At 51.9% G+C, this 27,160-nt stretch overlaps 1 protein-coding gene across 3 annotated transcripts in view; it reads left to right on the top strand.

Moving 5' to 3' along the window:
• Nucleotides 1–27,160, top strand: part of KCNJ5 (potassium inwardly rectifying channel subfamily J member 5) — a 68,607-nt gene that overhangs the window by 25,471 nt on the left and 15,976 nt on the right. For 2 of the 3 annotated variants that reach the window (XR_010308757.1, XM_064173290.1), the window contains exon 4: nucleotides 25,272–25,347. Coding sequence is in view for 2 of the 3 variants with exons in the window: in XM_064173290.1 (XP_064029360.1) it covers nucleotides 25,272–25,345 (74 nt within the window). In the remaining variant the exon portion in view is untranslated. Of the gene's footprint in view, nucleotides 1–25,271; nucleotides 25,425–27,160 lie in introns of those variants that run through there. The other variant, XM_064173291.1, reaches the window with a different exon arrangement.

Below are 27,160 nucleotides of genomic sequence, written 5' to 3'. Positions count from 1 at the left end.
CACTCTGCTGTATGACTCTGAGCATGACTCTGTTGTACTCATAGAATAAGAGAAAGGTCAGGGTTGGAAGGGATCTCGAGGACCATAAAGCTTCAACCCTCCTGCCATGGGCAGGGACACCTCACACAAGATCAAGTCACTGGGAGCCTCATCCAGCCTGGCCTTAAATGCCTCCAGGGATGAGGCTTCCACCACCTCCCTGGGCAACCAGTTCCAGGCTCTCACCACCCTCACAATGAATAACTTCTTCCTAACATCCACTACATCTTCCTAACACCTTAACACCCAAAAGCCAGCAGTCAACTCAGCCTTCAGGCTGCAGGAGCTACCATGCTGTGATGCAATGAGGTTTGAAGTGAAGTAACCTGATGTGAAATGCTCCCTTCTAGAAGGCTTGGAGAGAGAGAGAGGAGTTTCATAGAATCATAGAACCAGTCAGGGTTGGAAGGGGCCACAAGGATCATCAAATTCCAGCCCCCCTGCCATAGGCAGGGACACCCTTCCCTAGGTTAGTAGTTTCTGCTCAGCTTCCTCTTTTTTCCACACTGTTCCTCAGAGGAACAGAGGGAGGAAAATGGGAGAGGCTTCTTGGAAGGGGTTGTTCTTTTCTGTCACTCCTCACCCCACCTCTGCACAGTAATTGCCTTCAAATCACTTCTCAGAATGTTGGAGGTTTTTTTTGTTGTTGTTCTGTGGATAAATTCCTAATGGAGGGGAGAGTAATGGGGAGTAAAAGTGTGACTGGGTTGTGCAAGTCAGAGGCAATTTCAGCCCCTTGGAGGGGTGTTACATAAGCTCTACTCAACGAGCTGACTTGTCCAGCTCAATTCAACACAAGCAAGGGCTTGCTGGCTGGGTCCCTGAAGTAATTCCAGAGATAGAGAGCATTGAAATGGCACCAGATTGTGGCTGCACCTTTCTTCTCCAGGCTTCTTCCCCTCTAGCAAGCAGCTAACCCTCTTCAAGTAGTCAAAGAGTTACTTCACCTGCTCAGGGTCCTCAAGATTTCATCACAGGAAATTGCTCTTTCCTAATATTGAGTTGGAGAAATGATGGACTCTGTGTCAGGGATTGGGTTTGTTGTCAGCAGGTCAAGAGAAGTGATTCTCCCCCTTTACTCTGCTCTCCTGGGACCTCACCTTGAATTGTGTGTCCAGTTCTGGTGTCCCTTTCATAAGAAGGGCACAGAGCTGTTGGAGTAAGTCCAGAGGAGGCCAAAAAGGTGGTCCAAGGGCTGGAGCAGCTTTGCTGTGAGAACAGATCGAAGAAGCTGGGAGTGCCTGGAGAAGAGACAACTCCAGGGGTACCCTAGAGCTGCCTGCCAATGTCAGAAGGGATCCTACAGGACTTTTCCTGAGGGTGTCTAGAGACAGCACAAGGGGGAATGGTTTGACCCTGAGGGACAGTAGAGTTAGCCTGGATTGTAAGGAAGAAGTTTCATTGTAGGAGGATGGTTAGAGTCTGGAATAAGCTACCCAGGGAGGCTGTGAATACCTCCTCCCTGGAGGCATTCAAGGCCAGGTTGGATGAGGCCTCAAGCAACCAAGTCTAGTTGAGAAATGTCCCTGCCCATGGCAGAGAGGTTGGATTAGATAATCTCTGAGGTCCCTTCCAACTGAGCCATTCTATGATTCTGTGATGGATCAAGAATCATAGAACCATGGAAGTGTTGGAGCCAGTCCAGAGGAGGCCACCAAGATGCTCAGAGGGCTGCAGCAGCTCTGCTATGAGCACAGGCTTAGAGCATTGGGGCTGTGCAGCCTGGAGAAGAGAAGGCTTCCAGGAGACCTTGGAGTGGCCTTCCAGGATCTGAAGGGAACTCCAGGAGGGCTGGGGAGGGACTATTGACAAGGTCTGGTAATGACAGGAGGAGGAGGAGTGGGTTTGAAGTGGCAGAGGGGAGATTGGAAGTGGATGTGAGGAAGAAGTTGTTGGCAGTGAGGGTGCTGAGACACTGGCACAGGTTGCCCAGGGAGGTTGTGGAGCACAGAAGCACCCAATGGGATCAAAGATCCCATTGGGTGCTTCTGTGCTCCACAACCTCCCTGGAGCTGTTCAAGGCCAGGTTGGATGAGGCCTTGAGCAACCTGTTCTCGTGGGAGGTGTCCCTGCCTATGGCAGGGGGTTGGAACTGGCTAAGCTTTGAGGTCCCTTCCAACCTAAGCCATTCTATGCCTCTATGCCTATCCTCTGTTCTGACATCCCCCCCAAAGGCAGGTTTCATTCAGTGAGTGCATTAACTTTTCTGAAGTGAAGGGAAAGCCTCTCCCAGACTTGTCAGCTCAGGATATCCTTCTCCCAGGCATGTGCAGGACAATGAACCAGGGGAATAAAAGCATAACAGCTCCACTCCTTGGTATAATGAGCATTTAAATGCAAGGCTGCAGCTCATCTGTGAGTTGAAATAGCTCTCAGAGATACACCACCCCCATCAATATCTGATCTATACCATACACTCATTGGCCTCTCCCCCCCCCCAGAACACTCCATCAGCAGCACTCAGAGCACACCATTCATGCACTAATAACCACTCATCTCCATACAACAGCCCCAGTAAACAAGCTAAAAATACATAGCCAAAGCATCTGCCTTAGAAATGTAGCATTGCTAAGCAAAGCTCCCAGCAGAAGTGCACACATTGTCTCCTCAGCAAGCAAACCTACAGGGCTGGGGGTGCTGGGAGAGAGGAGCTGAAGATGAGGCAGCAGTGCCCAGGTGGGCAGTAGAGCCAGTGGCATCCTGGGCTGGCTCAGGAGCAGTGTGGGCAGCAGGACAAGGGAGGTTCTGCTGCCCCTGTGCTCAGCACTGCTCAGGACACCCCTTGAGTGCTGTGTCCAGTTCTGGGCTCCTCCATTGCAGAGAGCTGTTGAGGTGCTGGAAGGTGTCCAGAGCAGGGCAGCAAGGCTGCCCAGAGAAGTTGTGGAGCCTCCTTCTCTGGAAAGATTCCAAACCCACCTGGACGTGTTGATGTGCAACCTGATCTTGGGGAACCTGAGTTAGCAGGGGGAGCTGGACTGGATAACCTCCAGAGGTCCTTTCCAACCCCCACCATTCTGTGATTCTATTTTCCCCTCTGTGAGTTTCCAGACTCAAGCTTTCTGCATGCCTTGTATTTTCTCTTCCATAGATTTCCAACCTTATGCTTTTAGGGCTCTTCATTTTGACTAAATTACGTTTCTTAGACTGAATCTGGAGATATCCAGAGGTGAAAAATCCACCTGGAGGGGTTAATCAACACGACTTTCAGAAATCTACCATTCCTTTACATCTTTAATTGGCCTGGCTTCAGCTTCCACTCTTCACAAGACCCATTGCAGAGCTGTAGGCTTGACTTTACCCCCTCCTTGTTTTGGTCTCACTTGTTCTGGTGAATATATTTCCATCAGAACTCGTGGATCATGAAGCTGAGATAGGAGGGAATGTTATTTATGCTCATGTAATTAATACCCTGTGATAAGCTCCATAGCTGCTGCAATACAGGAGAGGCAGGGTGCCAGGATGGGTTACGCAGCAGCTTGGCTGATGATGGAGAAGAGACTTAATTAAGTTACAGGGAAAGCAGGCAAGCATTCAGCCCATGCACAAAAGCAGCAGCATTCCCCATGGCAGGGCTAAGGCAACTCTGGTAACAGCTCAAGGTTTGATGCTGGCACTGATCAGGATTTCATTCCCAGCCATGCTTGGCCATTCCAGAAACCATGCAGGCATGGCACTGCAGGACAGGGTTTAGTGGGCATGGTGGTGTTGGGTTGCTCATTGGACTTGATGGTCTTAGTTGTATTTTCCAGCCTAAGTGGTTCTATGATTCTGAGATTCCATGGTCCTGTGCTTCTAGGATTCCATTGTTCCATGATTCCATATTGCTATGACTCCATGATTCTGTGGTTCTAGGATTCCATTGTTCCATGATTCCATATTGCTATGACTCCATGATTCTGTGGTTCTAGGATTCCATTGTTCCATGATTCCATATTGCTATGACTCCATGATTCTGTGGTTCTAGGATTCCATTGTTCCACAATTCCATGTTCCTATGATTCCATGATTCTGTGATTCCATCATTCTATGATTTCATGTTCCTATGATTCTGTGGTTCTGTGATTCCATCATTCTATGATGCCATGTTCCTACGACTCTATGATTCTGTGGTTCTAGGATTCCATCCTTCCATGACCCTGTGATTCCATGCTCCTATGACTCTATGATTCTGTGGTTCTAGGATTCCATCCTTCCATGACCCTGTGATTCCATGTTCCTATGACTCTATGATTCTGTGGTTCTAGGATTCCATCCTTCCATGACCCTGTGATTCCATGTTCCTATGACTCTATGATTCTGTGGTTCTAGGATTCCATCCTTCCATGACCCTGTGATTCCATGCTCCTATGACTCTATGATTCTAGGATTCCATCCTTCCATGACCCTGTGGTTCCATACTCCTATGACTCTATGATTCTGTGATTCTAGGATTCCATCCTTCCATGACCCTGTGATTCCATCTTCCTATGACTCTATGATTCTGTGGTTCTAGGATTCCATCCTTCCATGGCTCTGTGATTCCACTGTTCCATGATTCAGTGATTCCATGACTCCATGATTCTATTCAGGTGGCTGTGAAAAGCAGGAGACTCCAACTGCTGACACTTTGTTCTATGAAGAAGTCAAGACCAAATTCTGGTCTCATTTTGGGTGATCTTTCTCCCATGGGCAAACAGGAAGAAGCTCCAGTTGAGCCTAGTGGGTCCCTCTACAAGGGTGGATGGATTGAAGCTTGAGGAGGGGGAATTTAGACTGCAGATCAAGAAGGAATTCTTTTCAGTGAGACACTGACCCAGATTGCCAAGGAAGGTTGTGAATGTTTCCTACCTGAAGATGTTCAAGGACAGGCTGGGTGAGCCCTTGAGCAACCTGGGCTGGTGAAGTCATGGCAGAGGGGTTGGAACAAGATAATCATAGAATCAAGCAGGTTGGAAGAGAGCTCCAAGCTCATCCAGCCCAACCTATCCCCCAGCCCTGGCCAAGCAACCAGACCATGGCACTAAGAGCCCCAGCCAGGCTTTTCAATTCGATGAGTCTTGGAACCTATGAATTATGAAGCAGTTAGATGGATTCAGATGAGCCTCACAGATGTCATGAAGGCACCCCTGGAGATCACACAGAGGTGGCCCACAGCAGCTTGCCCAGGGTCACAATGTCTAGGTGCACTTGGAATGGGCTGCCCGGGGAGGTGGTGGTGTCTCCATCCCTGGAAGTGTTTGAGAGGAGGCTGGATGAGGCACTTAGCCAATGAGAAAGGTTAGGTGACAGCCTGGAATCTGTGATCCTAGAGCTCAGAAAGAGACCCCACAAGCAATCTGTGCAGCCTGCTTCAGGGCTCCAGCACCCTCACACCTAAAAAGTTTCTCCTCCTGTTCAGTTGGACCCTCCTAGCTTCCAGTTTGTGCCAGCTGCCCCCTGCCCTGTCACTAGGCACCAATGAGAAGAGCCTGGCCCCATCCTCTTGCCCCCTGAAAACGCCACCCTGCTTTCATTAACTGCAGCAACATCAGGAGGAACTCCTTAGAATGAAGGCTTAGGTTTGTGAGATCAGAACCAGGTTATGAAGTGACATAGAGGTTGTAAATCTCCTGATTTGAATCATAGTCAACCTCAAAGTAGGGCAGGGAAGAAAAATCAACAACCTTTCCTTAGCTGGGCGTAGGAATGAGCTGCTGGCTGCAGCAGAGTGTAATTTGCTGCTCTCTAGGTGTGTGTTTGATGTAGAACCTCTGTCACTGCTGCTGCTGCTGCAGGGAGGGAGCAGGTGTAGCACTGCACAGCAAAAAAGCTGAGCCTTGAAATTGGCAAGCACTGTGAATAACAGCGGGCAAAGGAGGGGGGGAGACACCTGGGCTGAGCCATCAGAGCAGAGGTTTGCTTGCCAGAGCAGAGCAGGAGCTTGGTGTGTCCTGAGTGAAGCCATGGCTGGTCAGGAGGGACAGGGATGTGGTTGAGCTCCAGAGGTCCCATCACTACTCAGTGCATGTGGAGAGGTTGTTGGACCAAGCCCAATTTCATACCAAGTAGGGCAAATTGGAACTGGATGATCTTTAAGGTGCCTTCCAACCCAACCCACTCTCTGATAACAAGTGCCAGGGCCATGGTTTAATGGCCATGCTGGTGTTGGGCTGGTGGTGGGACTCAGTGATCTCAGAGCCCTTTCCAACCAGGGCAGTTCTAAATGGCTATAAACACCTGGAGGCAGCTCAACCCCTGCGTGTCTGTGTGGATTTCTCACCGAGTGAGAAGCAAACCCCCCCAGATGAGCGATGCTTAAAGCTGCTCAGCATTCCTCCCACCCCCCTGCCCTGTTTGTTCTGGCTTGTTCCATCCTGTGTCCATCACTTTGCTGCCAAACAAACGAGCAGGACAATCGCTGCAGAATCCACGCCCCAGCTGCCTCCCTCGCACAGGCTCAGCTGCTTCTCTTCCTCCCAGAATAGAAAGAGGAGAGACAGATGCCAGGTGCAGGCAGAGCCAGTCACTGCCTGATGCACCCTTGAAGGAAGGCCATGAAGGGTTTGTCCTTCCCAGGCTGAAAGTCCTTTCCACCACCAAGCCAAATGAAGAGACAGCCACTGGAAAAGGGGAAGGAGCAGGAGCAGGACCACAGATCCTGGAGGGGGGGCAGCCAGAACACTGCTCCAAGTGCCTTCCAACAGCACATTTCACTCCACAGTGTCAGCTTGCATTGAGTTGGAGCTGCCCTGTGTTTGCCCTGCCTGGTTTGTTCTCTCCCCATCTGCTGTCAGCCTCCTTGCAAGCTCCTGGATGGGGGAATCGTAGAGTCCCAGAATCCCAGCAGGGTGGGGGGGTGGAAGAGGCTTCTGAGGATCACCTAATCCAACCCCTCTGCTAAAGCAGGGTCACTCACAGCAGGCTGCCCAGGCTGATAATGTCCAGGAGGCTTTGGAATCTCTCCAGAGAAGGAGACTCCACAACCTCTCTGAGCAGCCTGCTCTGAGGTTCTGTTAAAGCAAAGAAGTTTCTCCTTAAGTTCAAGGAAAACCTCCTGGGTTCCAGTTTGTGTCCCTTGCCCTGTTGCTGGGCACTGCTGAGAAGAGCCCAGTCCCACCCTCATGGCCTCCACCCTGTATTGATGACCCCTGAGAACATCTCCTTTTGGGCTGCTCTCTGAGAAGAGCCCAGTCCCACCCTCATGGCCTCCACCCTTTATGTATTGATGAGCACTAAGGAGATCTCCTTTTGGGTTGCTCTGAGAAGAGCCCAACCCCACCCTCATGGCCTCCACCCTTTATATATTGATGAACCTGAGAAGATCTCCTCTCAGGATGCTCTTCTCCAGGCTCAGTGGTGTCTGCAGGGTGGGTACCACAGCAGGTGCAGGCAGAGACAGTCACTGCCTTGTGGACCCTTGAAGGAAGGCCATGAGGGATTTGTCCTTCCCAGACTGAAAGTCCTTTCCACTGCCAAGCCAAACTAAGAGACAACCACTGGAAAAGGAGAGGGAACAGGAGCAGGACCCCAAATCCTGCTCCTCCCCACCCTCATGACCTCCTCCCCACCCTCATGACCTCCACCCTTTAAGTACTGATGAGCACTGTGAAGATCTCCTCTGAGGATGCTCTTCTCCAGGCTCAGTGGTGTCTGCAGGGTGGGTACCACAGCAGGGTTGGCTCTCACAATGCACAATCAGCATAATGAACGGGGTGAAGAGCTGGTCCTAGCTGCTGTAAATGGACATCTAGCTCTGAGCAAAGTGCTGGCCCTCATTATCTCCACCACTGAAGAAGGCAGCATAATTGATGGCTGAGGCAATGGGCTGTGACTCAGAGAAGCTGTGCTTTGTCCCTGCCTTCCCTGACCTCCCCCATACACATGTTGCTTTGTAGCTGTTCAGGAAGGCCCAGGAGCAGCTCCTGAATGCTAAGCTGGTTGATAGTTGATTTTAATTGCAAGCTGGTGGCTTTGTGGCTGCAATTCTGTTCTTCAGCTGCTTCTTCTTCTGGATTCAAGCAAGGAACAGTGAAATGGAGCATTGTGTAGCCCTTAAAAGAAAGGCAGGTCTTCTTCCTTGTGATTTCATTCATCTCTGCATGGTCACTGATGTGGGTAAGGAGCAGCCTTGTCCAGGTTAGGTCCAGATAAAGGGGACCAAATTGGATAGAACACTTTAGGGAGGGAAGCCAAACCATGCATCCATGCAGACTCTAAGATCAGAGAATCACAGAACAGTTTTAGTTGGAAGAGACCTTTCAGACCAAGCCCAACTGTTAACCCAGCACTGCCAGACCACCACAAAACCATATCCCTCAGCACCACATCTACACAGCTTTGAAACCTCTGCAGGGACACTGCTCAGCCACGGGCTTGAGGAGCAGTTCCCACTGCTGTCAGGTTGCCCCATGGAGATTGCTGCTTTCCCTGGGGGTTTGCTTTGTGGATCCCACTGTGTGCAAGCAGGCTATGAAGGGATGAAATGTCCCATCTTGGAGATTGCACTGAGATGGGGGTCGGTGTCTTCTCCTAAGTAACAAGCAACAGGATATGAGGGAATGGCCTCAAGTTGTGCCAGGCTGGACATAGAATCATAGAGTCAACCAGGCTGGAAGAGACCTCCAAGCTCAGCCAGCCCAACCTAGCACCCAGCCCTAGCTGGTCCATACCAGGACTGCAATCAGCTCATCCTTCTTTGGGTGGTTGACATGGGAGGTGTGGAGTGCTCAGAGTGAGGGCAGTTTGTGCCCCTGGAACAGTAATTATTCCATTTACATAAAGCATACTCATTAAGCTGCCTGTACCTTTCTGATGAGCTTTCTGCTTCCCCAGATCTTGTCTGCTTCAGGCTTTATTTATATCCTCCCTTGACCTTTTCATTGCTCACAGTGTCTCCTGGATCCTGTCCTCTGCGTGGTACCACATCCGTTTTCCTTGTCCTGGGTGACATTTAATGTTTATTAACTGCAGTGCAGGTGAAGCTGTTTTTTCTTTGTCTTCCACAGTGTTCTTCTCCTGCTCTCCAGGAGACAGAAGCTGCCACTCCCAAACCACATGGGAGAATTTCTTCCTTGACATTTTGAGGTCTTCCAGCAGGACAGGGAAAATTAAACTTGGGTTTAAGGTTAATAATGTCACCTTGAGCTGAAGGGAGTTTGAGGGGATGCATCAAAATGAGCCTGACCATAGATCTTCAGGGTACTAATGTGTCCTTCAGGATCTAAGTGTGGCCCTGAGGACTTAAATATGTCTCTGTGTGTGTGTCCCAGGGTCTAAGTAAAGAATCATAGAATCACAGAATCAAGCAGGTTGGAAGAGAGCTCCAAGCTCAGCCAGCCCAACCTAGCACCCAGCCCTGCCCAACCAACCACACCATGGCACTAAGTGCCCCAGCCAGGCTTGGCTTCGACACCTCCAGCCACAGCCACTCCACCACCTCCCTGGGCAGCCCATTCCAATGCCAATCACTCTCTCTGACAACAACTTCCTCCTCACATCCAGCCTGAACCTGCCCTGGCACAGTTTGAGGCTGTGTCCTCTTGTTCTGTCCCTGGCTGCCTGGCAGCAGAGCCCAACCCCACCTGGCTACAGCCTCCCTGCAGGCAGCTGCAGGCAGCAATGAGCTCTGCCCTGAGCCTCCTCTGCTGCAGGCTGCACCCCCCCAGCTCCCTCAGCCTCTCCTCACAGGGCTGTGCTCCAGGCCCCTCAACAGCCTTGCTGCCCTTCTCTCAACACCTTCCAGCACCTCAGCATCTCTCTGCAATGGAGGAGCCCAGAACTGGACACAGCACTCAAGGTGTGTCCTGAGCAGTGCTGAGCACAGAGGCAGAAGAACCTCCCTTGTCCTGCTGCCCACACTGCTCCTGAGCCAGCCCAGGATGCCATTGGCTCTGCTGCCCACCTGGGCACTGCTGCCTCCTCTTCAGCTCCTCTCTCCCAGCACCCCCAGCTCCCTCTCTGCCTGGCTGCTCTCAGCCACTCTGTCCCCAGCCTGTAGTGCTGCTTGGGGTTGTTGTGGCCAAAGTACAGAACCCTGCCCTTGGCCTTGTTCAGTCTCATCCCCTTGGCCTCTGCCCACGCATCCAGCCTGTCCAGGTCCCTCTGCAGGGCTCTGCTACCCCCCAACAGCTCCACAGCTGCTCCTAGCTTGGTGTCATCTGCAAACTTTCTCAAGATGTGCCTCAGGGTCCAATATTTCCCTCAGGGTCTAAATGTGTTCCTCAGTACCTTGTAGCACACCAGAAGGCATCCACTAGAGAGCTCTTCTCTGTCTCCTACTTCTTGTGCAGCATCTTGTGCAGGGAGATAATTAGCCTTTGGGTATGATGGAGAGACACATGTTGGAGGTTCCCAGCCGTGCTTAACGTGTTTGCCACTCCTTTTTGATGAGGCATCTCTTGTTGTTACTCATTTAACTGAAAAATCACATTAACTCCAACAGTTTAAGCAGAAAAAGCAACTCAAACAGTCACAACAACGTCCAAGGCAAGAATCTCAGTGAGAGGCAGAGGAAGAAACACTTCCATTAGGTTGTCATTAAATTAATGAGGTTCCTACTGATTAGCAGAAGCTTTCTTTCACCTCATGTGAGGTCTTCTTTGCTTTGCTGGCTGAGGAACAAATCCTCACCCCCCAAAAAAAGGAAATTCTGCCTTTGTGGTGACTCACTGTGAATCACAGAATCAGTCAGGACTGGAAGGGACCACAGGGAGCAGCCAGTTCCAACCCCCCTGCCATGCCCAGGGACACCCTACCCTAGAGCAGGCTGCACACAGCCTCAGCCAGCCTGGCCTCAAACACCTCCAGCCATGGGGCCTCAACCACCTCCCTGGGCAACCCATTCCAGCCTCTCACCACTCTCCTGCTCAACAACTTCCTCCTCACCTCCATCCTGACTCTCCCCACCTCCAGCTTTGCTCCATTCCCCCCAGTTCTGCCACTCCCTGAGAGCCTGAAAAGTCCCTCCCAAGCTTTTTTGGAGCCCCCTTCAGATCCTGGCAGGCCACAAGAAGGTCACCTGGGAGCCTCCTCTGCTCCAGCCTGCACAGCCCCAACTCTTTCAGTCTGTGCTCACAGCAGAGCTGCTGCAGCCTCTCAGCATCCTCCTGGCCCTGCTCTGGACACTCTCCAGCATCTCCACAGTCCTCTTGTCCCAGGGGCTCCAGAACTGGCTGCAGGACTCCAGGTGGGGTCTCAGCAGTGCAGAGGAGAGGAGAAGCATCAGTTCCCTCACCCTGCTGCCCACATGTTTCCCTGCAAAGGGTCTCACCTTGCATTCATAGCCTGTGTTAATCCCTATGGAATCATAGAATTGCCAGGCTTGGAAAAGGCCTCTAGGACCATTGAGTCCAACCAATGCTGGACTTGATGTTGTGTCCAAGCATGTTTATGCTCCCATTCATTGCAAATTGATCCATAGCTGCTTTGTGACACTAATGGATGATGGAGAAGCACAAACCTAATGACACTGAAATTAAACACTTTATTCAATAGGACAACTCCATTTCCAAGCTGGCTTGGGACAGTGGCTGGAAAGCTGCCAGCAGAGAAAGACCTGGGGTTGTTGCTGGACATCTGGATGAGGATGAGCCAGAGTGTGCCTAGGTGGCCAAAAAGACCAACAGCATCCTGGCCTAGATCAGCAACACTGTGAGCAGCAGGAGCAGGGCAGGGATTGTTCCTCTGCACACTGCACTTGTGAGGTCACACTTTGAGTCCTGGGTTCAGTTTTGGGGGCCTCACTGCAAGAAGGAGGTGCTGGAGTGTGTCCAGAGATGGTCAGCAAAGATGGGGAAGGGTCTGGAGAAGAGGTCAGGTGAGGAGTAGCTGAGGAGCTGGAGGGGTTCAGTCTGGAGAACAGGAGGTTCTCCTCACAGGGCTGTGCTCCAGGCCCCTCCCCAGCCTCGCTGCCCTTCTCTCAACACCTTCCAGCACCTCAACATCTCTCTTGAACTGAGGAGCCCAGAACTGGACACAGCACTCAAGAATAGGGCTGGGTGCTAGGTTGGACTGGATGAGCTTGGAGGTCTCTTCCAACCTGCTTGATTCTATGATTCTTGAGGCACAAAGAAGACAACTTCCTGGGTAGGTAGAAGAGAGGGGGGAGAAGAAGAGAACAAAGCAAGGCAGGAAAGTGCAGGCTTATTTTTAGGAAGGGTTTATTCTTAGCAGAGGTAGATGGCAGCCAGGCTGGGCTCAGCAAAGCATCTGAACACAGTGTTCTGATAAGCAGGCATCCAGATACCCTTCAAGAGCCCAACATGCAGGGTGCAGCTTGGCCAACCCTCTGTTAGCTTGGTTCATCCCAGGTGAAGTGTCTGATTTCTTTTGCACCTCTGCTATTAATAACAGAGGTGGAAGGGGAAAGTGATAAGGTTTAAATGGCAGGATCAGCCTTGCAAGGCAGCTTGTGCTTGGCACAGGCATTTATTTCCTCCCCAGTTAAATTTGTGCTCCTCCTTCTTTAAAGTAGTGAAGGTTGCAAAGATTAAGTAGGAAATTACTGGAAAAGTCTAGAGTGGTGTCAAGGGGGATTCATATTTCTTACCTAACTGTCACTGAGATGGATGCTGTGGGAATGTGTCCAAGATGACACTTGGAGCACATCTCCCTGATGTCATAGCCACTGGTGAAGGATGAGGGTGATCCTCAAACCTTCTAGGATGGGGTGACACAGCCTGGTCCTCTGTGTTCTTAGTGGTGGTGCAGTGATCCTTGGTGCTTCAACCATGCAGAGAAGGGTGTGCAGGGATTTCACAGCTGGTTTGAGGCTGTCAGCCTTCAACTGCCTCAGATCATATATGTGTGGACATGTTGGGTTCCTTGCTGGAGGTTTGTGCACATGGAATATCACAGCTGGGTGAAATCATTGAAGCATTGAATGGTTGAGGTTGGAAGGGAACTCAAAGTTCCAACCCCATGCCATAGGCAGGGACACCTCCCACTAGAACAGGTTGCTCAAGGACTTACCCAACCTGGTATTGAACACCTCCAGGGAGGTTGTGGAGCACAGAAGCACCCAATGTGATCTTTGATCACATTGGGTGCTTCTGTGCTCCACAACCTCCCTGGGCAACCTGTGCCAGTGTCTCAGCACTGCCAACCTGTGCCAGTGTCTCAGCACTCCCAACTTGTGCCAGTGTCTCACCACCCTCACTGCAAAGAACTTCTTCCTAACATCCACTTTCAATCTCCCCTCTGCCACTTCAAACCCATTCCTCCTCCTCCTGTCTTTACAAGACCTTGTGAATAAATAAACACCTTGGATGAAATAAGCTCAGAAGATACAGGACCTTGCTAAGAGGATGCTCTTCTTGTGTGGCTTTAGCTCCAAAAAACAGAAGGGAGCAACCAGAGAGCAGTGGTGGGGGTTGGGCTCTGCTGCTAGCAACCAGCACCAGAACAAGAGGACACAGCCTCAAGCTGTGCCAGGGCAGGTTCAGGCTGGATGTTAGGAGGAAGTTGCTGGCAGAGAGAGTGATTGGCATTGGAATGGGCTGCCCAGGGAGGTGGTGGAGTGGCTGTGGCTGGAGGTGTTGCAGCCAAGCCTGGCTGGGGCACTTAGTGCCATGGTCTGGTTGGTTGGGCAGGGCTGGGGGCTAGGTTGGGCTGGCTGAGCTTGGAGCTCTCTTCCAACCTGCTTGATTCTATGGTTCTATGATTCCTCAACCCTTGGTCATTGGAACAGGCTGCCCAGGGAGGTGGTGGAGTCACCATCCATGAAGGTGTTCAAAACCCATCTGGACATGGCACACATCAGGATGTGGTTTCATGAGCATAGTGGTGCTGGGTTGATGCTTGGACTGATCTTAGAACTCTTTTCCAACCTCAATAATTCTATGACCCTTCCTCTCCTGTCCCCCCTTTTAGCCCTAAGTGCTGACAGCAGCTCTGATTCTGATTTGTTTCCCTGTTCCTACCAGAGCACATGGCTGTCCAGAGGAGGAATCCTTTCACACCTCTCTGCAGGGTCCTTGAGAGGTGTTAAGAGTGAACTAGGTGTGAACAACACATGAAGTGGGCACACACATGGAAGCTGAGGCGCCAAAACCTTTGGGCAGCAAAAATAGAAGCCTGCTGTTGGCAGAAAGAGGTGGCCCTAAAGAAACAGCCCAGAGGGGACTGGCAGCAGCTGGGGGGTTGTCTGGTCAATGCATCACTCTGAGCTTCCTGACCTCAGGAGGAAGGAGGGAGTTGGTGATTTGTTTTTTAGCAGGCAAAGAAATGCACCACTCCTGCTTCTCTGTGGACCGATGGATGCCAGCTCATCACACAGCCTGCTTCATTGGAGCAGGGAGTAAAGGAGGGCTTGACAGACACCAGATGCCAGGAAAAAGCATCAGCTCTGCTTGATTTTGGTGGGCTTTGCCGTGGAGGAGCTGCTGCAGCTGCTTCCAGCTGATCTTTGAGCATCTTTCAGCACTGGAAAGGGTGTCTGCCTGCTTGGGTTTAGAGTGAATGTTCTCAGGTGAAATGTTGGTCTCTTCTCCCAAGGAATTAGTGATAGGATGAGAGGAAACAGCCTCAAGTTGCACCAGGGAAGGGTTAGGTTGGATATTAGGAACAATTTCTTTACTGCAAGGGTGGTCAAGCACTGCAACAGGCTGCTCAGGGAGGTAGTGGAGTCCTCATCCCTGCAGACATGGCACTTGGGGACATGGTTTAGAGGGAGTGGTGGTGTTGGGCTGACAGTTGAACTTGATCTTAGAGGTCCTTTCCAGACTCAGTGATAAGACAGTGATTCTCTTAAATCAAAGAGCTGATGCCTGAGTTTGCTTGTTTGGGTTTCTTTTTTGTCTAACCCACACATTGCAGCATGGCTGTGAGGTGGACATCCCTCACTTGTAGCTGTCAGACTGGGGGTTGCAGCAGTGCCTTCAATCTGCAGCTCTCACACACACCTCCTGCAGAGATCAGCATGGTACAAGCAAAAAGGCCATTTAGCAGAGAAGCCTCAGCTCCTGTTCTGCTGTTATGTGATGTATGGCACATCTGCTGGAGCTGGAGAGCTGGGATGCAGTGGAGAAGCCTCTCCTGCAGCACAAAGAGCATTAGGCTAAGAGATCCAATGCTGGAAAGAGAAATATCCCTTCTGGATTTCAGCAGTTCACAGGACCACAGGATGTTAGGGATTGGAAAGGACCCAAGGAGATCATCCAGTCCAGCCCCCCTGCCAGAGCAGGACAATCCTACCTAACACAGATCACACAGGAACACATCCAGACAGGCCTGGAAAGGCTCCACAGAAGGAGACTCCACAACCTCTCTGGGCAGCCTGTGCCAGGGCTCTGGGACCCTTCCAGGCAAGAAGTTCCCTCTGTGTTGAGGCAGAACCTCTTTTGCTGCAGCTTACACCCATTGCTCCTTGTCCTATCCCAGGCAGCAGTGAGCAGAGCCTGTCCCCCCACTCTTGCCAGCCCTCAGACAGTTACAAACATAGATCAAATCCCCTCTCAGTCTTCTCTTCTCCAGGCCAGTGAGTCCCAAGTCTCTCAGCCTCTCCTGTTGGTTCTTTTGCTGTCTCACTCACCCAACTCTAACCTTTCTCTCTTCTCTTTTATTTTCTCTTTCTATTTCTCTTTTTTATTTCTTTGCTGCCAGGAAGGGCTGAAGCATAAAATGAAATCACAAACATCAACAGGACAGTTGTGTCATGTAGGAATGCATCAAGTGTTGGGCAGCAGGCAGGGAGAAAGGCCAGGAAAAGCAAGGAGGGCACTGGGGGCTGCTGAAAGAGAAGGGATTTTGGCCACTGGTTTCACAAAGAGTGTGAATGAAATTTCAGTGTCTCCATGGCTGGAGCTGGGAATGCTTTTAAAAGCATTAATGGTGCCTCTAAATTTAGAGCTCAGAGATGGGGTTTCATTAAGAATTCTGCTTCAGCTCCAGCCACACTCCACAGAATCTGTCCCCAAAAAGCAGCCCCACGCTCCGTGCTGCACAGCTTAGCAGCAGCTCTGCTTCTCCAGATGGCCTCAGCTAACCCACAGCTGCTCTGGAGTCTTCTGCACAGTCATTCTCACCACAGGATCACAGAATTAACCAGGTTGGAGATCTCAGAGATCAACCAGCCCAACCTAGCCCCCAGCCCTGCCCAACCAACCAGACCATGGCACTAAGTGCCCCAGCCAGGCTTGGCTTCAACACCTCCAGCCACAGCCACTCCACCACCTCCCTGGGCAGCTCATTCCAATGCCAATCACTCTCTCTGCCAACAACTTCCTCCTCACATCCAGTCTTAACCTCCCCTGGCACAGCTTGAGGCTGTGTCCCCTTGTTCTGTTGCTGGGTGCCTGGCAGCAGAGCCCAACCCCACCTGGCTACAGCCTCCCTGCAGGCAGCTGCAGGCAGCAATGAGCTCTGCCCTGAGCCTCCTCTGCTGCAGGCTGTACCCCCCCAGCTCCCTCAGCCTCTCCTCACAGGGCTGTGCTCTAGGCCCCTCCCCAGCCTTGCTGCCCTGCTCTGGGCACCTTCCAGCACCTCAACATCTTGGGATCTCATCTTTCTTGGAACCTGAACCTTTCTGTGTCGTGGGGCAGGTTTTGCTTCTCTAAAGCCACTAAAAAGAGAGCAGATCTTAGCCCAAAGCAGAACTGGGCATTCTCATATGGGTGTCTACAGAGCAGAGGAGCATATCTTGGTTTGCAAACATCACTTCTGCTTGGGCAGACCTTAGAGCAGCCTTCCAGGACTTGAAGTGGGCTACAAGGAAGCTGAGGAGGCAATTTTTAGAGGGGCTTGCAGTGATAGGGTGAGAGGGAGTAGACTGAAGGTTGAGAAGGGGAGATGGAGACTAGGAAGAAATTCTTTAGGGTGAGGCTGAGGAGACCCTGCAGGGCACAGGCTGCCCAGGGAGGCTGTGGGTGCTCCCTCCCTGGAGGTGTTCAAGCCCAGATTGAATGGGGCCTTGAGCAACATGGGCTAGTGGGAGGTGTCTCTGCCCATGGCAGGGAGGGGTTGGAATTAAGGTCCCTTGGAAAGGATGGAAAGGGAGAGGTTTGTCATCCTAGGGCGAGGTCAGACACTTTCAGTACCAGGACATTATACATCCCAAGGGCAGAAACCTCCTTTTTGCTGTTGCTGTTGGCTGGGGTGTTTTATTTTGGGGGGTGTTGTGCTGTCAGAGTGTATCTCATTGTGGGCCTATGTGGACACTCTCTAGGGCTTTCTTGTGTGAAAAGGCTGAGGCTTTGTGTCACTGCAGCAGATGGGCTTCAGATGCTTCTTTTGCACCTCGATGGCTTTGCTTTCCAGCCTGGTTTGTTAAGGGCCAGCAGAGCTGTTAGACCAGAGGCACTCCTGGCATCTCGTGGGAGATGCTGCATGTGACTTTCTGTTTTCCATGGAAACCAGAGCAGGAAACAGTTAATGAAAAGCTTCCTAAGCTCTGCAGTCTGAGAGAGCAAGTTAAGAGGTTTGGGGTTAAAACAAGAGCATTGTTCTCAGAGGCAGGAAAGGGCAATGCTCTCCAAAGCTTCTGGCAGAGCACGTCCCTAGGTCAATTCCTTTCTCCATCTCCTCATACCACTGCTGAGAGCTTCATGGACACACAGACTCAGGCTGGAAATCCCTGTCTGAAGAGCTTTAACTGACTGTGGGAGATGGTTTGGTCCAAAGCTTGCAAAAACACACATCCACCTGGAGCAAGGAACCTCTGTGCCTCCCTGATATCCACCTGGAGCAAGGAACCTCTGTGCCCCCTTGATATCCATCTGGAGCAAGGAACCTCTCTGCCTCCCTGATATCCACCTGGAGCAAGGAACCTCTGTGCCCCCTTGATATCCACCTGGAGCAAGGAACCTCTCTGCCTCCCTGATATCCATCTGGAGCAAGGAACCTCTGTGCCCCCTTGATATCCATCTGGAGCAAGGAACCTCTCTGCCTCCCTGATATCCACCTGGAGCAAGGAACCTCTGTGCCCCCTTGATATCCACCTGGAGCAAGGAACCTCTGTGCCCCCTTGATATCCATCTGGAGCAAGGAACCTCTGTGCCTCCCTGATATCCACCTGGAGCAAGGAACCTCTGTGCCCCCTTGATATCCATCTGGAGCAAGGAACTTCTCTGCCTCCCTGATATCCACCTGGAGCAAGGAACCTCTGTGTCTTCTTGCTCTTAACAGGATGAACTCCAGACCTGCTTTGCATGTGAGGTCCCTGCAATGCCAGTGGCTCCCCTTGCTTTGGGCATCAGCTGCCCGATTCAGCTTGTTGGTCTGAGCCACCAGAGCTGTGCCTGCAGCCAGGAAGGTGCCACTTACAAACCAACACAATAGTGCTGTGGAGGAGCTTAGTGTCCACTTGTAATGTCTGCTGGGGAGCATTTTCATGCCTTGGTTTCTCCCTTGCTAGGAGCAGGGAAATCTCTTGGTGGCTTATGGTGAACTTGCTCACCAGCACTCCCAGGACCTTCTCCATAGAGCTTCTTTTCAGCTAATCAACCTCTCTCCTGTCCTTGTCCTCCTTTATCTGGAGCATGGAGACAAATGAACCTTCTGCTGCCCCCAAACCCCCAGAGATCAGACACCTGCCCCTAGCCTGGGTTTGCATGGAGCCTGCAGGATCTCAGAAACACCACCGTGGCTGGAAAGAACCTTTCTGAGTATGACAGAGCACAGGGCATATTCTGAAGTCTTTTGTTCCTTCCTGGGTCCTGTTTCACTTCCATTCATGCCCCTTTTCAAGGCTTCCCTCCCTTTGATTTATGGATTTGGAGACCATCTGTAATTACTTGCCTTGACCAGCTGCCTGGAGCGACACTGACTCCAAGTGAGATGCAGTGTGCAGCTCTCCTGCCTTCTGCACAGCAGCCTGCTGTGTGGCATGACCATTAACACCCAGCCTGAAGGCTTCAGCTCCTTGTTGCTGGGCTGTTTGGAGTGTGAACATGTTCAGACCTCCTTGTGCAGCCACACAAGCCTCACCATGCACCCACAGCAGTGCAGGTGGTCTCTCTGCTCCTCACCCAGTGCACCAGAGTGGCTGTTACAAGGGGCACATTAGACCCAAACACTCCCAACCAGGGAAATCACTCTCTGGGTGGGATGCCTAAAGGCATTGCCAGTGCTTGGGGAGAAAAGGACTCACTTATTGCCTTCCAAATGTGTGCTCAGAGATGAATAATGACAGTGAGAACCTGCCAGGGTGCAGGTCTGCACAGTTTTGTGCATGGTGCTGTTTTGATGTTTGGGCACTCAGTTGTCCCCATCTTAAACTGCTTTTTGCAATCAAAGCAGGGCTTGCCATGCCTATGTGTGAGGCCAAGCAGGGCATGCCCAGCCAGCTCAGGCTCTGAGGTGGTGCAGCAGCAGCAGTGTGTGCTTCCATCTCTCACAGGAGAAACACTCATCTGGTGAGTCCACACCAGTGGCAGCAGTTCCAGCTCTGCAAGCAGGATTAGGGCTCCCTTGTGGTTTAGAGGCCAGGGTGGTCTTAGGTTGGCAGTTGGAGTTGATGGTCTTAGAGGTCTTTTCCATCCAAAATGACCCTCTCTGATTCTGTATATTTATACATGCTGCAGCTCAACCTCTTGCTGCAGTGTTGGTAGACCTCCTGCCTGCATCACCATCCTAGAGCAGCATCTTCTGAGATGCTGGAACTGCCAACTTGTGCAGGGCCCCTTGCCTGCAGGGATCACCTGGCACTCAGCATGGTAGGATGGAAAAGGGAGCTTCCTCCCTCTATGGGTAAAGCACATTTCAGCAGGGATCACCTTCTCCTGTCCCTAGGATGACAAACTGGAGCTTCCTCCATCTAGGAGTAAATCCTATTTCATAGCATCACAGAACTGCTTAGGTTGGAAAAGGCCTCTGAGACCATTGAGTCCAACCACCAACTCAACACCATCATGCTCACCAAATCCTGTCCCTCAGTGCCATGTCTACACACTTCTTGATCACCCCCAGGGATGGGGACTCCACCATCTGCCTCTGCAGCCTGTTCCAATGCTTGACCACAGCAGGGATTGTGTTCTTCTGTCCACAGGATGGAAAACTGGAGCTTCTTCCATCTATGGGCAAATCCTGTTTCAGCTCCCTTCAATTGCTTCAGACAAAGCCCATCTTGCAGTAGCTTTCCCTTGGAGGCAGGGAAATTGTTGCCAGAGCCTCAGGAACCCCTTCTGACGTGGGGCAGACAGCTGGGAGAGATAATAATGAGCTGCCAGGAGAACTCTGATCAGGAGTGAAGAGAGATCAGCTGGAGTGAGTGCAGAGGAGAGCAATGAAGCTGGGGAAGGGCCTGGAGGAGAATAAAGCTGATGAGGAGAGACTGAGGGGAGAGCTTATTGCTGTCTGCAGCTACCTGAGAGGAGGTTGTGGAGAGGTTGGTGCTGGTCTCTTCTCACAGGTGATAGAACAAGGAATGGCCTCAAGCTGTGACTGCATAGGTTTAGAGTGGGTATTAGGAAGGACTCTTTCCCAGCAAGAGTGCTCAGGCATTGGAATGGGCTGCCCAGGGAGGTGGTGGAGTCCCCAAGCCTGGATGTGTTTAAAAGTCGTTTGGATGTGTTGCTTGGGGATATGGTTTAGAGTGAACCTTGCAGAGCAGGGATATGGATTGGTCTTAGTGATCCTGAGGGGCTTTGCCAACCTGAATGTTGCTGTGACTCTGGGATTTCAGGGCAGCAGGGACTACTGCTGCTGGCAGCTGCAAGAGGGTGAGGAAATGGCTGGTGAAGAGCTCCCTGCCCTTGGGGCTTCAGGGCCAGGGCTCTGCAGGGCTTTCTGGGCTTGCAAATGCATGGAGATGCCTCTTCTGGCCAGCAGCTAAGGCAGCAAACACTCCCTCGCTTAGCAGACCATGCTGTGCCCACCTGACTGATGCTGCTCTACTGCAGGGCTCCACAGGATCCCTTTCTCCCTGTCCACAGCCTGTTTAAATCCTTTGGGGCAGGAATTCTGTCCTCCTCCTCTTGCAGGGCTCAGAATAGGAAGGGAATTCAGCCTGGGGTGGAGCAGGTTGATAGCAGGGTTATAAATACAACAGCAGTGACAGGGCTCAAGTGGCTTTGTGCCCAACCACATTAAGTAAGGACTTTTAATTGGAGCTAAAGAATAATGAACTCCATCTGTAGATTGCAAACAGAGATAGTTTCCAGGTCCTGCTCAGGAACCATCAGCTTTTCCCTCCCTTGTGTTGCCATCACTGGGGATTTTACTGTGGGGCAGTGGTGATGCTGGTTTGGGATCCACTCTAACCCATGTGGAAGTTGTCTTCTCCCTCTGCTTTGCTCCACTGAGGCCACACTTGGAGAATTGTGTCCAGCTCTGGGCTCCACAGCTCAAGGGAGACAGGGAACTAGTGGGCAGAGTCTAGCCATGGAGGTGCTGAGCATCTCTGTGAAGAGAAAAGGCTGAGAGCCCTGGGGCTGTTGAGCCTGGAGAAGAGCAGCCTGAGAGGAGATCTTGTCAGTGCTCAGCAAGAGCCAAAGGGTGGGGCCAGGCTCTCCTCAGTGGTGCCCAGCCACAGGAGAAGGGGCAATGGGCACAGACCACAATTCAGGAGGTTTCAGTTGAACAGGAGGGGAAAATTGTTTGCTGTGAGGGTGCTGAGCCCTGGAGCAGGCTGCCCGGAGAGGCTGTGCAATCTCCTCCTCTGGAGAGACTCCAAACCCACCTGGACATTGTGATCCTGGGCAAGCTGCTGTGGGTACCCCTGCTTTAGCAGGGGGATGGGACTGGCTGATCTCCAGAGGTCCCTTCCAATCCCCACCAGGCTGTGTTTTCACTTCTGGAGACAAGCAGAGCCCCCTCAGATGCTCTGGTGCATAAGGCACTCACCACATCCACCTGACCCTGTCCCATTCATGCTCCTGCTGCAGGGTGTTGCAGAGGGCTCAGCAGAGCATCCTGCTGTTTGCAGCTGCTGGAGCTGGGAGACAGTGTGGCTGAGCTGTGATGGCAGGAGCTTGTCAGAGGAATTCTGTTAGCTATGTGCTGGGGAACAGTTTGCTTTCTGTCTCCTAGCATCTGTCTGGACACAAAGCCCAGTGCCTGATAGTGGTTACCTTCTGAGGAGCCACGGTGAGAATGGAAACTGGCTGGATGCATTCCCCAGGCCAGACTCCTCTCCCTGCAGCTCTGCTGGAGTCACAGTGCCCAGGAGCACAGCTCAGGCCTCTTTGCTGGCTAAGGCAGAATGAAGCTGAGCTTTGACCTGGGCTAAGCCACAGGAGCCTGACTGTAAATCAGACCTGCAGATGGCATTCCAGACAGATTGCCTTTCCTAACCCAGCTAACTGCTGCTGGCTCAGAAATGCTCTGAGGAATGTTGTCTGCTGCAAGTGTGGACACTGGGGAGAGCAAACCAGGGAGACAGGTTTGTGTGGCTGGGGCTGCTGCTCAGGAGATGCAGAAGAGAATCCAGCTCCTGAAATGGGTCAGGGACTGGCTGGAGAGGGGTGGTGAATGGTGCCACATGAAGCTGGCACTAGTGGTGTGCCTCAGGGAGCAGTGCTGGGCACAGTCCTGTTCAGTGTCTTTATTGATGATCTGGACCAGGGCATTGAATCCAGCATCAGTGAGTCTGCAGATGGCACCAAGCTAGGAGCAGCTGGGGAGCTGTTGGAGGGTAGCAGAGCTCTGCAGAGGGACCTGGCCAGGCTGCATGGGTGGGCAGAGGCCAAGGGGATGAGGTTGAAAAGGCCAAGTGCAGGATTATGCTAGTTTGAGCCTACCTGAGAGCCTGAAAAGTCCCTCCCCAGCTTTTTTGGAGCCCCCTTCAGATGCTGGAAGGCCACAAGAAGGTCACCTGGGAGCCTCCTCTGCTCCAGCCTGCACAGCCCCAACTCTTTCAGGCTGTGCTCACAGCAGAGCTGCTGCAGCCTCTCAGCATCCTCCTGGCCCTGCTCTGGACACTCTCCAGCATCTCCACATCCCTCTTGTCCCAGGGGCTCCAGAGCTGGATGCAGTACTCCAGGTGGGGTCTCAGCAGAGCAGAGGGGGAGAATCCCCTCCCTGGCCCTGCTGGCCACACTGCTCCAGGCTCTGCTTGGCTTTCTGGGCTGCAAGTGCACACTGCTGGCTCCTGCTGAGCTTCTCCTCCACCAGCACCCCCAAGTCCCTCTCCTCAGGGCTGCTCTCCAGCCACTCACTGCCCAGCCTGGACTGGCACTTGGCCTTGCCTCCACCCAGCTGCAGGACCTTGCCCTTGGTCTTGTTGACCCTCCTGAGCTTGGCTTGTGCCCACCTCTGCAGCCTGCCCAGGTCCCTCAGCATGGCATCCCTTCCAGAATGAAGCTGTGTTGGCATTGCCCTTCTGAAAGGGAAGGATCTGGTGCTAGTTTGGGAGCTTAGAGGCAAATCTTGCTTCCAGCTGCATCACAGCAGACAATCTGGATGCAAACTGGAAGCCAGCAGCTGTTGTCTCACTTTCCCAAGAGATGTCATGGATTTGGGGGCTTTGTTTGGGCACCCAGAGTGGGCAGGCCAATATATATATATATATTTCCTTTCCTCTTCCTCCCCAGTTAATGTTTTATGGAAGCCTCATTCCATTTAATGTAGCAGTAGTTAAGTTATAAATTAATAATCCCTGCTGCTGGGACTGCTGTGTGGCAAGATGGCTTTCCTGAGAGCTCCTGTGAATAATTCATGCTATTAAATCAGTTGTGTTCCCCCCTCCACAGCTCATTTACCTGCTGTGACTACAAATACTCCTCCATGCAGTTAGGGTAGGTGTCGGAATCTGCCAGGCATGAGGAGCTCCTGGGGCTCAGAAAGAGCCTTTACACCTTGCTAAATGGATCCCAGGCTCTTGTTGACAAGAGCAGCAGAGAGATTTGGGTTGTCAAACAGTGATGCTCTTCACAAGAATATACTCAAGTTTTCTTCTTGGGGTTTTAGAGGCTGGAGAGAGGGAGAGGATCACAGAAGAGTTGGGGGTGGAAGAGTGAGGCCAGCCCCACCTTGCCATGGCAGGTTCACCTAGAGAAGGTCACTCAGGAATGTGTCCAGGTGGGTTTGGAATGGTTCCCACAGCTTCTCTGGGCAGCCCATTCATAGATTGCATTGGGCTGGAAGGGACCCTCAAAAGTCATCTTGTCCAACCCCCCTGCAGGCAGCAGGGACAGGGCTCAGTCACCCTTAAAGTAAAGGAGTTCCTCCTCATCTTCAGATGGATCTTCTTATGCTCTCTGGAGATGCTGGAGAGTGTCCAGAGCAGGGCCAGGAGGATGCTGAGAGGCTGCAGCAGCTCTGCTGTGAGCACAGACTGAAAGAGTTGGGGCTGTGCAGGCTGGAGCAGAGGAGGCTCCCAGGTGACCTTCTTGTGGCCTTCCAGGATCTGAAGGGGGCCACAAAAAAGCTGGGGAGGGACTTTTGAGGCTGTGAGGGAGTGCCAGGAGTGAGGGGAATGGAGCAAAGCTGGAGGTGGGGAGATTCAGCCTGGAGGTGAGGAGGAAGTTGTTGAGCAGGAGAGTGGTGAGAGGCTGGAATGGGTTGCCCAGGGAGGTGGTTGAGGCCCCATGGCTGGAGGTGTTTGAGGCCAGGCTGGCTGAGGCTGTGTGCAGGCTGCTCTAGGGTAGGGTGTCCCTGGGCATGGCAGGGGGGTTGGAACTGGCTGCTCCTTGTGCTCCCTTCCAACCCTGACTGATTCTCTGATTCTAAGTTTGTGCCTCTTGTCCTGCCACTGAACAAAGCCTGGTCCCATCCTCCTCATGCTCACCCTTGAAGCATTGATCAGCACTGGTGAGATCCCTCCTCAGGCTGCTCATTTCCAGACTAAACAGCCCCAATTGTCTCAGCCTTTCCTCCTCACAGAGACAGCATCTTAGTAGACCTCTCCTGTGCCCTCTCCAGCAAGTCCATGTCCTTCTTTATCCAGGGAGCCCAGAGCTGGATGCATTGTACTGGTTTCACCCCAATCCCCTTTGTGCTTGTTTGGAAAGCAGCTACCCCAGGCAGGGGAAGTGCTCCCTCTCCAACTCAGCTTTGAGCTGCCTGCATGAGTAGAGTTGCTGAGCAGAGCTTGATGGTGACTTGCTTGCACTTGGGCTTGATTTGATTGATTGTTTGGACTTAGAGCTCTTCTCCAACCTTAGTGCTTCTAATGACCTCATAGAAAAAGTAAAGTAGGGTACAAATAAACATAGAAGGGGGAGAAAAATCACCTTGAGCCTAAAAGCTCTTTCAGTGCACAGTCTCCAAAATGTTTGCACCTTTGGGGCACTCCCTGAGGTTCCTGAGAGCTTTGGTGCTGCTTCTGTGTCAGCCACACTGACAAAGCTTTAATGCTGTCTCTTCTTGTTTGGTTTTTGCTGCTGCTTTTTGCCTGCCAGGGAGCATCCAGGGAGGACAGCGCTGGGTAATATCCTCCATCTCCTCCCTACACCTCAGAAACCAAATCAGCTGACAGTAAGTAATATTTATTTGCTTTTCCCACATCATACATAACCTGTACAATTGTTTTATTGCCAAGCTACCATCATAGATTCTCCAGGAGCAGCTTGGAAATATTGTTTTAGCTCTCCATATAAATATTGATGAGGGATCTGAAGCTTGTTTTGCTGTGGAAAACACATTTAAACCCAACTCAAATGTATCTGGAGAGGATGTTATTGCTCAGAAGTCTGTTCAAAAGACAGCCCCAGCAAGGGTCTCTGTGTGTAAATAACAAATGCTCTTAGCCTGGGATTGATTTGTTCACTGGGAAGGCTTCTGAAGGAGCCCATCAGCATATTGGAGATCACTAATGGGAGGTGTGAAGGGTTTTGTTGATGCTTGCTGGGACTTAAGGCAAATGTTTGCAATGGAAGGGAAATAAAAGCCTGGCTCGGGAGCAGTGTGGCCAAAGGACAAGGGAGGTTCTTCTGCCCCTCTGCTCAGCACTGCTCAGGCCACACCTGGAGTGCTGTGTCCAGTTCTGGGCTCCTCAATCCAAGAGAGATGTTGAGGTGCTGGAAGGTGTCCAGAGAAGGGCAGCAAGGCTGGGGAGGGGCCTGGAACACAAACCCTATGAGGAGAGGCTGAGGGAGCTGGGGGGGTGCAGCCTGCAGCAGAGGAGGCTCAGGCAGAGCTCATTGCTGCCTGCAGGGAGGCTGTAGCCAGGTGGGGTTGGGCTCTGCTGCCAGGCACCCAGCAACAGAACAAGGGGACACAGCCTCAAGCTGTGCCAGGGGAGGTTGAGGCTGGATGTTAGGAGGAAGTTGTTGGCAGAGAGAGTGATTGGCATTGGAATGGGCTGCCCAGGGAGGTGGTGGAGTGGCTGTGGCTGGAGGTGTTGGAGCCAAGCCTGGCTGGGGCACTTAGTGCCATGGTGTGGTTGGTTGGGCAGGGCTGGGTGCTAGGTTGGGCTGGCTGAGCTTGGAGCTCTCTCCCAACCTGGCTGATCCTATGGTTCTGTGCTATGCTTTAGGTTTGCTGCCTTGGATTTGGTAGCTGGGAGGTTATACCTTGGGTTTGGTACCTGGGATGCCATACTTTGGGTTTGCTGCCTGGGGTTTGGCCCCTGGGATGTCATACCTTGGGTTTGGTACCTTGCTTTTGGTACCTGTGTTGTCTTACTTTGGGTTTGCTGCCTTGGGTTTGCTGCCTTGTGCAAAGCTGTTCCCCAGGCCGTGGGCTATAATGAAACATGAAGCATCATGCTCTTCCCTAACCTATTTAAATGACTTAATTAACATTGAATTTTACTGAGCATGTCAGGGTTGGAGATGTGCTGCAAGACAGAAATGTAACCCAACAGGAAGGAATTTACCTTGCTGGGGAAGTTATGCTGGGAGAGAAAGAAAGCCTGGGTTAGACAAATGAAATGATGCACTGGGGAAGGGAATTGTCACTCTCCTCCTTCCCCCTCTGACAAGCTGCCCTTGAGCCAGCAATGTGCCCTCCTGGCCCAGAAAGCCAATGGTCTCCTGAGGGGCATGAAGAAGAGGGGGTGCAGCAGCTTGAGGGAGGATCTCCTCTCCTCTACTCTGCCCTGCTGAGGACACATCTGGAGGAGTGCATCCAGTTCTGGGCTCCACAGTTCAAGAGATAGGGGAGAGAATCCAACAGAGCTGTTTAAGGGATTGGAGCATCTCTGTGAGCAGGAAAGGCTGAGAGATCTGGAGCTGGCCTGGCTTGGAGAAGAGCAGAGTGAGAGGGGATCTGATCAGCACTCAGCAAGAGATTAAGGACCCACCTAAGGCAGGGGGATGGGGCCAGGTCCTTCTCAGTCGTGCCCAGT

Source organism: Pogoniulus pusillus, chromosome 38 (assembly GCF_015220805.1).
Source record: "Pogoniulus pusillus isolate bPogPus1 chromosome 38, bPogPus1.pri, whole genome shotgun sequence".
Classification (NCBI taxonomy): Eukaryota; Metazoa; Chordata; class Aves; order Piciformes; family Lybiidae; genus Pogoniulus; species Pogoniulus pusillus.
Note: the sequence above shows the minus strand (reverse complement) of the source record. Positions and strands in the feature narration are given on the sequence as shown.